Source organism: Colossoma macropomum, unplaced genomic scaffold (genome assembly GCF_904425465.1).
Source record: "Colossoma macropomum unplaced genomic scaffold, Colossoma_macropomum, whole genome shotgun sequence".
NCBI lineage: Eukaryota > Metazoa > Chordata > Actinopteri > Characiformes > Serrasalmidae > Colossoma > Colossoma macropomum.
This window is the reverse complement of record NW_023494791.1, coordinates 11,225,547-11,243,214: the sequence shown is the minus strand read 5'-3', so window position 1 is coordinate 11,243,214 and position 17,668 is coordinate 11,225,547. Positions and strand designations below refer to the sequence as shown.

The 17,668-nt window shown below is 41.4% G+C and overlaps 1 protein-coding gene across 1 annotated transcript in view; it reads left to right on the top strand.

The window, feature by feature from the left end:
• The window catches only part of cep170aa (centrosomal protein 170Aa), a 74,285-nt gene that overhangs the window by 44,080 nt on the left and 12,537 nt on the right, over positions 1-17,668 (top strand). Inside the window, exons 8-13 of the mRNA XM_036573842.1 lie at positions 2,153-2,608; positions 7,986-8,530; positions 11,168-11,269; positions 12,775-12,910; positions 13,808-14,901; positions 16,803-17,220. Of these exons, the coding sequence (XP_036429735.1) occupies positions 2,153-2,608; positions 7,986-8,530; positions 11,168-11,269; positions 12,775-12,910; positions 13,808-14,901; positions 16,803-17,220 (2,751 nt within the window). The remainder of the gene's footprint in view (positions 1-2,152; positions 2,609-7,985; positions 8,531-11,167; positions 11,270-12,774; positions 12,911-13,807; positions 14,902-16,802; positions 17,221-17,668) is intronic.

Here is a 17,668-nt window from a genome sequence, read left to right as displayed (position 1 = left end):
AATAGTTCCTTAAGTGTTTTTCAGTAAAGGTTATGGTTCTGTTAAGAACCAGGAGCACTCAAACATCCATTTAAATGGATAAATGGTTCTTCTCTGTGTGCTATATAGAACTATGAACACTCAAAGAACCCTTTCCATGATTAAAGGGTTTGCATCGTGAAAATGTTCTTCAGATTGATGGAGAATATGCTGCAGATGGTTCCATATAGAACCTTTTTGAAAAGGGTTCTATGTAATACCAAAAATGGTTCTGCTATTGCTATGATGTCAGGCTTGTCACAATAGAAGAACCCTTTTTGGTGCTATACAGAACCATATACAACACATTCTCCATCAATCTGAAGAACCACTTCATAATGCAAAGAACCACTTAATCATACAAAGGGTTCTTTGAGTGTTCATGGTTCTATACAGAACCATTTTTCTTTACTAAAGAACCCTGGAAGAGAGTCTTTTTTCAAGTGTTTATGATGGAAACGTGAAAAGTTGTGTATGGTTCTTTAAAGCACAATTTTAAAAATGGTTCCATATAGTACCAAAAAGGGTTCCACTGTTATGATGAGCCAAAGAGCCCTTTTCAGTGTTATACAGAACCCCTTTTGTTTTGAGTCCTAAAATGTCTGCATTTAATTCATTTTACTTTTTGTAACCCTGCAGAAATAAGTGTCATGTGTCTCCATAATGCTAATACTGGTAGTTATAACTTTACATTTTGAAAATGTTTGTATATTAGTATGGTGACTTTGGCGTTGACGGTTGTGTACATGATACAATTCAGACATCTGGATCCCCATATCAGTTAGGGCTGAGCCATTTGAGAAAACATATGGTTGTGATTTTTCTGACTGCGACTGCAGTTTAAATTGTGATTTTTTTTAGGCCTGTGTTTTTTTGACCAGACTATCTACTGTCCAGTTTTTCTAGTTAATGCTTGAATGCTGAAAAACACCAAACCACCTGTTAGCTTTGGTTGCGTTGAGCACAGAGCATAGGTGTTTGGTTGCTCCTGATTAGTCCACGTTATTGGCTTAAATTTCTGTACTCATAACTTTTTAAGACAATGGTGTTAATAATATAGGCTATAATTCATAATTCTTGTGATTTGAAAATTGCACTCTTTCACATTGTGATTTCAATTAAAAAAAAACAAAACAAATCTTTTAATCCTAATATTAACGCATCCCTACTAATAATTATTTTAACCTTTTCAACTCCTTGGAACCACTGTTGGTTCCAAAACGTACTTCGTCATATTTTCATAACTTTCATATTTCATAAGCTACATTAAAAAGGTGGGTGTCATATGAGAGCTGTAACTGTCTTCTTTCCAGTCAAATAGATGGGTGATGTAATTTTAAACCCTTATAATAAAAGAAGCTGAACTCACAATTTTTTTTTTGTCTACTGAAAGTCGACCCATTTTTCCACAAATCTGGGCTATAAACTATAAACAGATGGCGTCTCTTCAGTGATCTGCTCTGTAAAAATTATTTTTATAAAATAACACAAAAAGCGTCTAAGATTTTTGGCTTTCAGCAGTAAATTGTAAGCATATAGCAATATGTGTGATCATAAACACATGTTCTGTTAATCTGAGGGGAACTTTTACAAAAAAATTAACAAATAAATAAAATAAAAACTTACAGTTATTTCATGCAGTTACTGAATAATTTGCCTCAAGATTTGGTCATGTAAATTCAGATGGACAAACCAAAATATACCCTGGTCAATAAGAGGTTAAAGTATAACATAGTATGTGACTTTTTGCATAGAGTGTAAAGAGCCATTTGGTCTGTCTGGATGGTGAATGGGTGGAAAGCGTGTCTTACCACATTTGCACAATTTGCCACTAGGCAATAACAATGGGTCTTCGACTCCTTAGGCATCTGTTATCAGCAAATTGAGTTACATAATCATTAATAACGGTGTGTCCTAACTGGCTGTCATTAGCCGTCCAGCTAATTCATGTCAGATCCAACAAATCAAGTTATGACTGCACACTTAGAGGACTGCTCCATTTATTGTGAAGTATCTCCCACAGATGGAACAGTCAGATGCTGAAAGCCTGCTGTGTTGATTCTTCTGCATGAGGTCATGACCTCTGACTGCTGAGATGCTAATTTTCAGTACCCTTTTTTCTGTGACCCCACAGACAGCAAGGAGGCCAAGCGGCCGGAGAAATCCAAGGAGAACGGCCTGGGCCCTTTAGGCTCGGAGCCTAGCTACTTTGAGATCCCCAGTAAAGACGGGCAAATGACAGAGAACAGCATCCACGAGATCCCAACCAAGGACACTGAGGGCAATGCAGCCACAAAGTCTGCCACAGGCAGTGCTACTGCGCAGGCCAACACCTCATTCACCATTGAGTTTGACAACACCTCTCCAGGGAAAGTAACCATTAAGGATCACGTGTCCCGTCCAAGACCCAAGAAGTCTCAGCCAGGAGGCAAAGAGCTCAGCACCCTGCAGGCTGCCATCATGGCCTCAGAGAGCAAGGTGGCCGACTGGCTTGCCCAGAATGACCCTCCTCTGGTGAGACGTGAGTCCACAGAAGAGGACAGCAAGAGCATTAAGAGTGACGTGCCTGTCCACCTCAAGAGGTTGAAAGGTGAGGTGGTACATTGTTATTTCTAGATCAGCGTTGCCCGAAGTGTAGCCTGCAGTTTCAAATCAGACTTGAGTTGAATCCTAACTACCATCTTTATTTGCTTTATTTTGTCTCTCAAGATATAAAAGCACCATGCTCGAGATTTTTTTGCTGCCGTTTTGCTAGTTAGTGAAGTGAACACCACATACACACTAGTGAGCACACACACACACTAGGGGGCAGTGAGCACACTTGCCCAGAGCAGTGGGCAGCCCTATCCACAATGCCCAGGTGGGGGTTAGGTGCCTTGCTCAAGGGTGCCAGCTCAGGGGATCAAACCGGCAACCTTCTGGAGTGTATTGTCTTAAGCAGTTTCTACTCCAAAGGCAAGTTTATATTGAGGTATATAACAACTCCAGCAGCACTGCTGTGTCTGATCCACTCAGACCAGCGCAACCCACACTAACACACCACCACCACATCAGTGTTACTGCAGTGCTGAGAATGATCCACCACCCAAATAGTACCTGCTCTGTGAGGGTCCATGGGGGTCCTGACCACTGAAGAACAGGGTAAAAGGGGGCTAACAAAGTATGCAGAGAAACAGATGGACTACAGTCTGTAACTGTAGAACTACAAAGTGCACCTATAGAGTAAGTGGATCTGATAAAATGGACAATGAGTGTAGAAACAATGCCTGATCGGTGTATATAACACCTTTCATACTGCTGTCATTCAAAGTACTTTACACATGAGAAAATAGAGTCGTTTAAAAAATAGAATTAAAGGAGAATAGAAATGAAAAACATGATTAAGACATGATTAAAGCACTAGATTTAAAAGTTACAAATTAGAATAATTAAAAATCAAATTAAAAAATTAAATAAAAAAATCAAAATTTCTATTTATTTATTGTGTTTAACATATAAAAATATACAAATTTTTAGATAACATAAAAAATTATAAACCATTTTATGTTTAATTTTTTTCCAGTATGTTACATTCAGCAAATTAATATGTATTTAAACATGTTCTCTGTAGAGGAATTATTATACTACTACACTATGCTTGAACCAAAAGAAATGAACCAAACAGGTAATTCGACCAGGGGTGCCCAGACTTTCGAATACGACTTTGGCTGTTACGAAATGGAAATCAGAATCGACCGTAAAAATTCATGATTGTTGGACCTCTAAGTGTAACTGCTGCTTTGGCTATTATACGAACAATGACCAAATCAAGTCTCTGACCAAATCTCTGCGTCTGAGCACTGACCCATTATTGTCAGACCCCTTGAGATGTGATGAAGTTCATGTGCAGACATGCAGGCCATGAATCGCACTGCTGAAGTGTAGCCGAGTTGTTGCGAATACATGCTTGGATTGTGTTCATTTGCTCTTGTTACACTTTCAACAAAGGTGAGAAATGTCACCAGCAGACGAGAGGAACTTATGAAGGAGGCATTGTTGATAGTGCTTATTTTAGCAGCCTTCAAAACAAACCCAAAAAGACAGACCTCCAGGGGTGAAGCTCTTTTGTCAGATCCACACGACTCTTACACAGATTTGATATGTTGTGTCTACTGGTAGCTATATTGCATTTTGTAGACCTCAGTCAACATGCAGTCAAAAGAACAAAAGGCACTGTTTTATTGACGTCAGGCACTCAGTCTAATTCAGTCTAATTCAAAGTAGGTCAGTCTTTCTTAAATCGTACATTTTTGCAAGAAGAACTAGATGTGCTGATTCGAAACACAACTGCTTGAGCGTTCTCTAATTGCTGGCGCTGTCATTATCACAGCAGAAGTCTCCATCAGACACATATGCTAAGCGTGCAGCTCACCAGGAGAAAGTGTGCAACTGTGAAATGTCAGATTTTCAGCTGTGCCTCCCGTTTTAAAGGGATTAGCTGCTACCTAACACTTTTTTAATCCTCCTCTCAAAACACCCACAGACAGAGCATAGCGCTGAAGCTTGGGTTAACATTCTGCTTCCTCCAGTTTTCTCACCAAAGGCAGTCATATTATACTCTTCCCCCTGTAGCTGAAGTACATCAGTGCATTGTCAGTGCTCGACCCTTCGTGTTTTAGAATGTAGAGGAGCACATATCACGTCTTTCTGATCAGTGGATCTCTTGGGATGCCTCTCTCCGGTAGGATTGTATATTTTGATATTTTAATATCTCTTGTTTTACTCAACCACCGCATCCCGATGCTTTGTGACAGGAAAACCTTCTCATTTCACTTCGCTTTTCTAATTAAAGGGGTGCTAATTTATGATGACCGTGTGCTTCTGGGGCCAGTGGAGCGCTGATGTGAGCAGAGATACACGAGCTGTGTGAGGAGGGGGGGGGCGGGTGATTGATGAGAGCTGTTGGTCTCTGCAGTAAATTCAGCACAAGGCGTGGCTCAGTGTTCCTCGTGGTGGATTTTGGATGTGTTTTGTTATACAAAATGCTCTGGTTTAAGTTTTTCAACTTGCCGAAAAGACTGAGGATTCAGGCTATGGTTTTGATTGCTTGGACACCTGCATGTGTTTAAACAGTAGTGTGGGATGAGCAGAGCTGAGAGCTAAGAGGACTGCAGAAGGGCGCTCGAGACCAGTGTTAATATCGATGATCTCAGGTGAGTGAGCTGGGATTGTTGAATCGTAAAGCTGTGTGTGGAATGCAGAATTTTTGGGCTGATTGAGAGAACCCGAAGATTATCACTTAGTTATAGCCGATACTTATGTTAATAACAGATCATTCTTGTGTTTAAAACTTATTCAGAGTTTAATCCACATATGAAGTGCTCTGAGACTATGAGAGATAAAAAGATGAATCAATGATTAAATTTGCTCATGTAATTCTTGCATTTAGCCCTAAGATAGAGTGTACCGTCACAGCTGGAAATGTGCCTTGATGTGGCCACAATTTGTGCCCACAATCCCCCTGAATTCAGCATTCAAGTTACTAGGACTGATTTTCTCGCAAACTGAATGTAGCCTAACAGTAAAATAGCAGAGCCGTCAACAAGCCTGAGACTAAAGTTCTTTTTCCACAAAGGTATTCCACATGGGTGTTATTTTACTCAGACCACTCCAAGTTTGTGAAATGATAACATGAACTGCATGCATACGTTACGGCCGCGTCACAGTGTGTTTTGCACCGCATATTCTTACATACGCATCTGTTCGGAGAGTTTAAACAGCGCTTTTCGAAACCTTAATGCAAATTTATGCCTGGTTTGAGAAAGTGGAGAAAAATCAGTGCAAAACTGGCCATTGTGAGTTGTTTCGGAAGTTGAGCAGAATATGTAATCAGCCATGTTATATCTCCCTGTCTCCATGTTCTGTGCAGCCCTCCCTAAAAATGCAATGCATTTTTGCATATGCACGAGGAAGAGAGGCACATGCATTTCACCATGCATACACCCTAGAAACTGCACATTTAGGCTTGTGTGACAGTATAACGTGGGCATTTGTTCTGCACCTGAAACTGCTGCAGATGTCTTTGTGTAGTGGTTTTCAACCTCTGGGCCACAGCCCCCTAATGGACAATGGTGGTAGTGCTAGGCAGACTTTTTTAGCTGCAAAACTTCATTACAATATAGGCTGTTAACCAAACCTAATTTTAGATTTCTAAATCTTGAGCACATTGATTGGTCTAGCAAAAAATGCTAGCTAGTTCTGTTTATATTTTGAGTCAATGTAAAACGTTACACTTTTTGATCATACGAAATGTATTTAAATGGTTAAAATCAGGGCCTTTCAAAAGGATGGATCCCAAGGCTTTGCCATTTATAAGTGATGCAGCCAATGCATAGCGCTAGGCTTCACAGAGCCTGAAAACAAGCAGCCACCACTCTGTGCTGTTTGCTCAGAGGTCTTGTTAAACTAGCCAAACTGTTTATGCTGTCCCTCGGAAACTATATGAGTATGTGTCAAAACCTGTTGATTTGAGCCAGAAATCAGCTTTGCGACTTTACGCAGCTGGTTTGGTAGCTGCCAAACAACATCAGTTGGAAAAGGTTGGGAACCCCTGACTTAGTACAGCAGATCCTTAGTGTGCCGTTCTGCCAGGACAGGTAACCAAACGTCCAAATCTGCGGTATTATCCTCTATGCTGTCCGTTATACATGCATCACTATATACACAAGCCAAAACGGAGCAGCAAGTTAACAATTGTGATTATCAGCCATATGAATTGTAATTCAATTCAATTTATCGGCGAATAGTATATCAACTCCATATTTCATGTGCCACGATGAAGCAGGTACATTCTTGTTTTATGCGCATTAGTGGGTGTTCTGAAGTTTGTTTGTTTATGTGTGATTACACTAGTTGGAGTAGATGACTCATAGGGCTGATGAGACCAGCTCTGATGGCTCAAAGAGCATGCTGTGTGTCCCACAGAAGAGCTCCATTGTCTGTAGGCTGATGCATGCGAGGCTAGTGTCTAGTGTGGGGTGGCTCTCCCTGCCTCCTAGAGCTGGGCTGTCAGCTCTGGCTGCATGCTATTTCCTGAGCTGCCGAAGCTGAAGAATAGGCACCCCTCCTCCCCCAGCTCCTCCTCCTCCTCCTCTTTTTCTTTTGCTTTTCTTCCCCTCTAGCTGTAAGGCTAGCTTCGGTTTGTACTAAGTCATTGGTGTGCAGCCCCCCTGCAACCCGAGACGCCAGTCTCTCTCTTCTCGCCCTCTGCACAATGAGGCTCTTATGGGGGATTTCGTACTAGCTGTGCTCAGGTGCGTCTCGGAGGCCTGGCGCTTGTTGGCATCTGGAGCGCTCTTCTCCTGCTGGACGTGCACTAACAGGACAGGTTTCCTAGGTGTGTTTGAGCAGGGAAATCCTCAAATCGTGCTGGTCTCCAGCCTTCCAGGATTCAAGTTGGGCAAGCCTTGTGTATGATAATGCAGTACTGTATGCCAGATTAACATATAGAAGTTGAGAGTTATTATCATTGTTTTGCTGTAGTATTTTAAAATAAGTGTATATTTACATCATGCATTACATAGCAACATAATTAATAACGTTACCATGTGTATTGACAGGTTCACGACTGCTCTTCCAACATTTTTTGGCTTGTTTTATGATCATGAAATGATAAACACTTGGCAGGTGTATGTAAAGGATGTTTTTCTTTTCCACCAAACAGAACTGAATCCAAAACAAAATCCATAGTTATAATATGTAACACATATTATATATATACATATATATATATATACATATATATATATATATATATATATATATATATATATATATATATATATATATATATATGTATGTGTGTGCGTGTGTGTGTGTGTGTGTATAAAAACAAGGTAATGTGCAGATTATAAACTTTCTAAAGAGGTAATAACTTCAACTTCTAAGGGTAAGAAATCCATTTTCTTAATTATCGTCTCTCTTCACAGGCAGCAAACATGAGGACGGCACCCAGAGTGACTCGGAGAACGGCCTGGGTCTGCGCTTTGGGAGTAGACGCCACGCAGCCCTGGAAGAGCGCCTGAAGGCGGCCGGACTGGCCCGAGCTAAAGCCAACGGGGCCGAGGGTGCGCCCGCCTCCAGCCGCACCGCCTTCATGATCGAGTTCTTTGACGAGGATAACCCACGCAAACGCCGCTCATACTCCTTCTCACAGACTGCGCCGCTTATTGGGGGTGTGGCGGGGGAGGGACTCTGCCCGGCTCCACCTTCCCGCCCTAAGGTCATGTCCGCGGATGGTAGCAGGACCGTGACTTCAGCGCTGGCAGCGGTGGCCCCCACAGCAGCGCGGCTACTGCAGAAGCAGAGGTCAGAGGACCCCGGATTGGTGCGCAGCTCCCTCAGCACAGGGCAGCCCAGCCCGGGAGACGAGCCGCAGAAGCAGGACGACGACCAGAGCGACAAAGGCACCTACACCATTGAGCTGGAAAACCGCAACCCTGAGGAAGAGGAAGCCCGCCGCATGATCGATAAGGTACGTCAAAGGCTTTTAAATCAGTTTAAATCAACAGCCAATTAAAATAGAATGAAGTACAGACAGAATTCAGGCTGCCGCTGCTGTTTTTAGCTAGACACCTTTCTCCATGTTTTAAATAACAAAGAAACCACACAAGTGAGTCTGTTTGAGATTGCTTTACGACTTAGTTTGAGGTGAGTGCATGATGATTCGGTGTGCTGTAAAGCTTTGAAGGATGCTGATTGGTGGGATATATGCTTCCATCGCCAGTTAGCTACCTTAGCCTTGTAGAGCTACTTTGCAAGGCCAAAGAACAAAACCTCTGACACCAAACATGTCTTGGCTGATCAACTATATTTGAGTAAAGAAGAGCACTTTGCTTTTTTTTTCGTAAAGTATCGCATAATGTAATGATGGCAGACGGAACCAGGCGCTCGCAGACGTGGCTTGATTTAAGATCTTTAATAAGAAAGGGATGATCCTAAATCACAGTCGATAAACCAGAGCAAGAAGTCAAAAACTAGAGATCCACAACAAGACAAAAGGGCAAGACAAAAATCAAGGTCAGGATGGAAAAACAGGCCATACGCAGAAGTGGATAAACAGACGAAGTAGGAATGCTCGGTATGCTTCTTTCACAAAGAAGCTACACTAACAAATACATGAAATTAGGAACAGGTGTGAGTGTGATCCGAAGTCCGGTGAGGCTGAGCGCTGATAGGTTGATCGGTTGGAGTCCCGAGTCATGTAAGGCAGTAAAGGGGTTCTGGGAATTGTAGTTTGAGGTGGCAGTGTCGGCTGTAGTTCCAGCCATGCCGGAGGGAGGCGTGACACGTAACTATTTAATCTATATAACTTTAGAGATGCTGAATTGTCAGTCTTTGTTTGGTGTGATTGAAAATGAGGTTTGTGTTCTGTGTATTTTGATATTCAAGTGTTTCTAAGGGTTAATGATTGGATAATTGGTTAACTGTGGGGAAGGAAAACGAACTTCGGGTGACATTGATGTAGGGCTGTAGGCTTAACTCTTAAGGTGAAAGCACTTGTGTTGCACAACTGTTGCAAAGACAGCACATTTGAAAACATGTGTTCTTCAAAAATAGCCGAGAGAGATCAGTAGTTTTTTTTGATGAGTAACAAAGGCTGCCCTTTAAGAAAAGCTAAAGAGCTAAAATTACAGACTGGTACAACCCTGGATGCTGATGAAGACTTGTCATCTTTTTACAGGTGAACAATGCGCCAACATGTGTGTTTATCAGAGAAATATATTTTTACTGTTGTCCATGGCAACGTGCTCATGTTAAGGCACTTGTGTATTATAATAGCGAAGTGTAATAGCATATAGTATAATATAATGCATTTGCTCACATTTATGATCATACTCGACATATTTTACAGTCCTCTTAACACATAAAATCTCTTTGTTAATCTGTATACTTTCTCTTTATTCCTGTAATAAAATGTAACCGAATCATATGAATATTAACACCTCAAAGGGTTGAGTTCCTGGGCACATTGAGCCCTAGAGGCTGCAGAGAGGAAATATGGAACGGTAGCTTTTGTTCTTTTTTTTGATCACTTCTTCTTTTAAAGTTAGACTTAAAGATGTGTAAAGGGGAAACCAAATATTTAAAACTTTAACATAAAAATCTAAGATCTAAAGAACGTCACACCTCAGCATTTTTTCTGTGTTGTTTCATGTATTCTGCCCTAAATAAGAATTAATGAATGGTGTACGTATGTATGTGCGCTCATTATCATGTCCATATGTGAACTGTACTTCATAGATCAGATCATGTGATGAGAGCTGACAGTCACTGAGACCCAAGCTACTGTAGATATGCTCTAAGTTTGGAACTTTTAAGAATGTAGTGATCTTTAATCTTCCCATATTGCAGCCCTTGTCACACTTGACACATTGAAATAGCAGTGCCTGGAAGTAAGCTTTCAACAGGGCTTAATTGGCAATGATTTATTCTCAGAATTACAATACATGACAGGACAGATCAACAGAAAAGGCAATTTGTCGTGATTTTCGTGACATGATCTTTCTGAAGTGGTGTGTTTTGCCTGAAGATCTGTCTGAATGGTGAGCTTTTGGAGTGCCCCTCGCTGTGAATCTATATCTAATGGGTTTGTAATGGTCTTCAGTGACTAACCATGCAGTTCTTCCGCTGTTTAGTTTACCCTTAGGGAGCTGTAAAGCTTTGTGTTTAATGTAACATCTGTGTGCTATTGTTTACTGGCATCTTTACAGGTGTACTTTTAATTACAAAGCTGTTTAACGAGCAGCCCTCACACAAATAAATACAAATTAAACTGAATGAATTTAGAAATGAATGAACGAATAGGAAACTGGGTACAGAGATAAATGAATGGATCAGCTTGCATATGCCAACCGTCATTAATCCAGGCAAGAGCCTAGTTTTTTCAGGCTTTAGAGTTTTCAGAGGTGTGTGTATTAAGCAGTCTCACTAATTAACACTCTTCATGCCTCGGTTGTGTTGGGCCCCATTTTCTTGCACTGTTGCCATGGAGCCAAGATTTCTGCACATGTGCTCAGCAGTCTTTTGGCTTTGAAGCTCTATTTGCCACTCAGGTGTCTCATGGCTCTCTGCTCTTTGTCCTCATGGTCTTGTGTCCTGCACTGTGTAGGTGTTTGGGGTGGAGAACTCTCAGGAAACTGCTCGTCCCAAGCAACAGCAAGGTGTTGGGAAAGCTAAAGAGAGTAAGAAGACCAGCAGCACTACAGCTGAGGTAATGGCAAGTCTGGGGGCTTTATTGTTTATTGTGCGACTATGAACAATAAGCTCAATTATCATTGATATGTTTTTTTAAGTGCCATAACTATTGAGGGGACTTTGAGTGGGATAGAAATTTTAGTCCAAGCTAATGCAAGGGACTAAATGACAGACTGTATTTTTGAACAGTAATTGTGAAATGAGTAGCTGACAAGAACTACATGCTGTGCTGTGTAGTGGTAATATTTGTATCGGAGGAGAACAAGGCTGTTTGAAAGCGCCCTCCGATTCAGAGATGAATAGTGGAGTCTTCTATTGCATGAGAATGGCTATTTTTAAAGGCATACTCCAGGAGCCCTTAATCTGTGTCAGGCATTCCCTTATTTGACCACTTCCTTGTTACACAGAGAGTAGGCCACTCGCTGACTGACCCAGTTAAGGGCGAGAAGGAGGAGTAGTGCCCTCTCCCCTCAAGGCACACACACACACAGCCAAGATTAATGGAACCATGCAGTCGTCATGCTGCACTGCATGTAGATCTGTAGATTTGTGTTTAAGCACAATAAACACTGGGGCTTGTGATAAACAAAGTCTGCCAAAAACTAGAGTTTGCACACAATTTGAGAAAACAGATTTTTATGGGCTTTTCTTAGAAAAGAAGAAAGGAGAAATTAAGTTAGAGCATTTTTTAAGCAAGTTTTCTTTAACTAATCCAGCGTAAGCCTGGAACTAACGATTATTTCTACAATTGCTTAATTTATTGGCTGTTATTTTCAGTTCATTTAATAATTATGTTTCTTTTTCAGTGAGAAATAAAAGCAAATAATGGCACAAGAAAGCTGAATTTGAAAATTCACCGTCAAATATTAAATTGCTTTTGTGCCGCTAAATCAAAGGTATAACTAAATACAAGAAAGCTTTTGTTTATTTACTAAAGCCTTTAAGAAGTTAATAAAATAAATGAAAATTTACTTCATATTACTTCTGCATTTATCATTTAGTGTCTATTTTTATTTTTCTCGTCTAACTTATCATCTTTCCTGTTTTCTCGATTCTAACAAACGTTTGTGTTTATCTGTTGCCAATTTTGTGGGTCTTGTGTGTCTTGTTTTCTTGAGTTTACCTCCCATTGCACTGTCATCATTTAAACTTGTCTGTGCCACAAACAGTTTCTTTCTATGATACAGGAAAACAGCAGAAGCCATGTTGCCCCTGTCTGTATAGAATATATTGAAATCTGTAGGAATTAATGCACACATTAACATTATATGTTTTTTTTTTAATAAACAACACATCAACAATAAACCTGTTTCTTATAAATGATGTAGTGGAGTTTTATTGATTAATTGTTCCAGCTCCAATCCACTGAGTGTTTCATCATATTACTCAAACATAAGCTGGAGTCAATTATGTGGTGCGTTAGTCATCAGCTTTGATGGCGGTCTTTGTCATCACACTGTGTGAATCAGTTTTAGGATGTATTGATTAGTATTGAGCCTAACAAATGTACTTCATTTGCAGGGCCTTGTGGACGAGTCTGTTGCCGTCGGCAGCCCGCGATGGGTTTCCCAGTGGGCCAGTTTAGCTGCTAATCACACTAGAACTGATCCTGAGGGTTCTGGGGCAGAACCCACAGCCTTCATCCATCAAGAGCGAGGTATTTGCCTTGTGTCTGTTCTTTCTGCTGCTGTTATTGTACATTATGAACTTCTGAAGTACTTCTTAAAGAACATCATGTAACACAAGTATAAGGTGCATCCTTAATGATTTAGTGATGGAAAAATTCTGTCAGAAATGCAAATTCTAAACCTTCAATTGATACGTACAGTCTTGTTTTGCGGAAATCAGTCCTGTTTTTACCACGTTTTTATTATTTCTTGACATCGAAAAAGTTGGAAGTGCAAACTTAAATTTGTAGATAAAGAATGAAAATTGAATATACATTATACAATATTCTGTACCTCACTATGTAATTAAATATGTAGTAATGTATCGATACTACATTTCAATAATTACTATGTAATGAAATATGTAGTAAATATGTAAACATTTGACAAACATAACAAAGTAGTAACTCTCAGCTTCAAGAATCAGTGATCATGTTGAAGAGGTGTGTTAAAACCTGAAAAATCTAAACTGAATTGTGCTGCACTGGACATCCAGGACCAGAATTAGGCACCTCTGGTCTATAATAATGCAATATTATTAATGAAACTGCAAGAACATTTATGATGTTAATGCCAAAGTCAGCGGATGCAAAAATATTTCGAGTCATGTTGCCATTTTTTATTGTATTTTTGCTTTAACATTCTATACCATTGCAAATTAGCATAATGTTACAAATGAAGATAACTGGCATCAGTTATTTGTAAGTTTCTATGCTCATGTTTCTCTCACTATTAAATAAGTATGGAATAAAATACATATAAATATAAACTTACTAGGTGTCGTATAACAAAGTACAGTTGATTTCCGGATGACTTTGTTTGTTGCATGATCATCCTGTATGTTTATTACTTCAGTCTTCTAAACAAACGAAACATTTGTCTTTTAGACGCTGATGCTTTGGACCCACTGGCATCCATAAAGAGCACCGGCTCTGCCACCTCCAGCCAGTGTGAACGGAAGAGGAGGACACTGCCTCAGCTCCCCACTGAGGAGAAGAGCAAGCCAGGCAAGGCCACCTCCGCCCTTGGGCTGCGCTCTGAGATTGGCGAGAAGCAGGACACGGAGCCCCAGGAGAAAGAGCGCCACAGTGAACACAAAGGGGACGGCGAATGTGCCCCCTCCACACAGGACACTGTGAGCGGAAAGACCTCCCAGCAGGGTGGGACAGGTGGGATGCAAACATCCTCTTCCAAGCCTCCCACACGTCCTGCAGAGAAGCAAGGCGAGGAGGGACGCAGGAGGCGCACTGAGGACAAGAGCAAAGGGAGCGATGGGGAAAGGAGTGGGAAGCCCCTGGTGCGGCAGGGCAGTTTCACCATTGAGAAGCCAAGCGGAAACGTTCCCATTGAACTCATTCCGCGCATTAACCGGCAGGTAGGGGGCCGAGAGCGCAGCGACTCGGCCGGCAGCATGGACACAGCTACCCTGCTGAAGGACACAGAGGCTGTCATGGCCTTTCTGGAGGCCAAGCTCCGTGATGAGAAGAAGCTGGATTCCACAGTGCCCCCTAGCCAATCTCAAGGACGCTCCATTTCCCCAGAGTCAGACGTGGACACGGCCAGCGCGGTCAGTGAGGCTGAGCGGAAGGGTGTGCAGAAGCGCCGCTCTCTCAGCAGCCTGCACAAAGAGAAGAGCAACCTGAGCTCTGCTGGGAAGAGTGCTGCGAGCGCACGAGAGCGCCTAGAGAGGAAGGCCAAGACCAAGGTTCCAGACGGCCGTCCAGACACCCGTCGCACCACCCAGACGATCTCACGGGGCCGTCAGCCCTCGCTAGACCTGACAGACGACGAGCAGACATCTTCATTGCCCATCTCCGACGTGCTCTCCTCCGACCAGGAGACCTATTCCAGCCGCTCCCACGGCCGCGGTACCTTCACCTCCACCGACGACCTGCTGCAGTCCAAGCTGGACTCCTCCAAAGCTGCCAAAAGCAAGACCAGTAGGATGGCCCAGCCCAGCACACCTGCTGTAGGAAAACAGGTGCTCCCATTTTGAACTGTTGATCTGTTTTTATAAGTCCTTATAGTTTTGCTTCTTTTATTCTCTTAAGAATAAGGAAAGATAGTTAAGTTCTGTAATGCGCAGTTACCTGTTCAAGAGTGCCGTAGTGTCGTTGTGACAATGTTATTCACTGATTATTGGGGAAAGTAGTTACTATTATCAGGCCTATATTGAATTACAGACAATAATAATAACCAAAACCTGGTGCCTTATTTTTTACTCTGCATGCACTGATGGAGGGTACGGAGGTTTTTCACAGTTGCTCAGAGGACAACAGAAGAGCAGTTTGCAGAAACAAATTGGGCAAGGAACATCAAACACACTGAAGACATTCAGATGATTTCAGTGACCTATATTGCCTAAAGAATGCAGTTATCTGTGAAAATGTAGGCACCCCTGGTCAAACTACATTTTGTCGGTTTTCTAAGTGAAAATAAGTGAACACATCCTCTGCACATTTTAACCTTTTCAACTCCTTGGAACCACCAGTGGCTCCAAAACGTACTTCGTCATATTTTTCATAACTTTCATATCTCATAAGCTTCATTCAAAAGGTGGGTGTCGTATGAGAGCTGTAACTGTCTTCTTTCCAGTCAAATAGATGGGTAATGTAATTTAAAACCCTTATAACAGAAAAAAAGCTGAACTACTGAAAGTCGACCCATTTTTCCACAAATCTGGGCAATAAACAGATGGAGAGATGGCGTCTCTTCAGTGATCTGCTCTGCAAAAATTATTTTTATAAAAAAATACAAAGAGCGTCTAAGATTTTTGGCTTTCAGCAGTAAATTGTAAGCATATAGCAATGTGTGTGATCATTAAACACATGTTCTGTTAATCTGAGGGGAACTTTTACAAAAAAAATAAATAAATAAAATTTTACATTTATTTCATGCAGTTACTGAATAATTTGCCTTATGATTTGGTCATGCAAATTCAGATGGACGAACCAAAATATACCCTGGTCAATAAGAGGTTAATGCACAATTACTGTTTATTTGCTGAATTTTAACATATTGATTTTCACTGAATAAACCGACAAAACGTTATTTGAGCAGGGGTGTTCAAACTTCTGCATACGACTGATGCGCACCAGCTGGGCTCACAGTACCATTGAAAAGTTTAAAAACACTTGCCATGTGAACAATTTTAGCTATGTTATATTCTGTGAGCAAGAAGTTTTTAAATGATAAATAAATGTAATGTAATCTATTTGCATACACTTTTTTGTCCGGTTACCTTGAGATTTGATCTCCACTTCTGAAATATGATGATTCATTTTATTATAACTTTTTAATCATTTTATGCTCCGCGCTACAGTACAGTAGATTTACCAATTAATCAACTTAATACAGTGCAGTGGTGTTTCAGTTCAGTAGTTTTTTAAACAGCAAAATTAAAAAGTGTTTGAAAATTCTGGCTTACAAAGTTTCCTTTTTCAGTTTATTAGAGCAAAATGATAAAAGTGTAGTTTTTAACGTGTCCAGGTCTAACAGTCTGGACACAAGCTAATATGTTAGCTATAAGCTAACACATTAGCCACGAGCTAACACGCAGGTTACAATACAAGGATACAGTATGATATGTTGTACTGTTACATCTCTACTAAAGCTTCCTTAGACATTTTAGAATCTTCTACAGCTCCGTCTTTTGTTGCGGAAACAGAATTTCAAAATCGCCCTACTAATCGTTTAAAGCCTGTAATGTTGCACAGGACTCACACATTAGAATCATTTTATAATCTTATCTACAACCAAATTGGATTCCGTATTAATGGTAACATTGATTTCACACTTTTAAACAGTGATTCCTTTTGAGCTGTGGTGTATAGTACAGTTGACAATTTTGATGAAAACTCTATTTATCTGTTTTGTCAACAGCAGGCAGGGCTTCCTCAGCCCCGGCCCACCAGAGCCTCCCTGCTGCGGCGTGCTCGGCTTGGGGACACGTCAGACACTGACCTTGCAGATGCTGACAGGGTGTCAGTGGCCTCTGAAGTGTCCACCACCAGCTCCACCTCCAAGCCCCCGTCAGGCAGAAAAGCCCCATCCCGCATCGACATGCTGGCCCAACCCAGACGCACCAGGCTGGGCTCCATCTCAGCACGCAGCGACTCAGAGGCCACAGTTAGCCGCAGCGCAGCATCACGGGTGTCGGCTGAGACGGCTCTGCGGCTGGGACTGCGCGCCACCAATCCGGCAGACAGTAAGCTGAACCCACGCCTGCGAGCCAACAGTGTCTCTAAGCTCACAGACACCAAGACCAAAATCACACCTCCTGTCTCTGGACCTCCAACAGGTGAGCACACGGCACTCCTTACCTTACAGAGTATGACCACTTTTCTACTGTCTGCACTGTGCTTGTAATGCATCACTGAATATGTTTAGATAATGATTGGATAAATGTGTGCTGCACGTCAAATGTGTGGGGACCACTAGCTTGAAATTATTAAGCAATATTTTCTTTCTATAATTTCAATAAAAAGCTATTTAGATCTTTGTTGAAACTGCAAACCGGAGACTTGTCACTCATCATCCACTCATCATCTTTTAGACCTTCCTGGTGTTTAAACCACCTCTGGGACGCAAGATTGGTCCAATACTGATTGTGTATCCCTAATATGATTCTTCCAAGTCAGTAATGTAACTTCGTAAGACAGCTCAACGCATTTGGAGAAGAGCGCTAACCATAACTTAAATAAATTAACAGACTCTTGCTTTTACTAGCATCACACTAGTTATGGGGG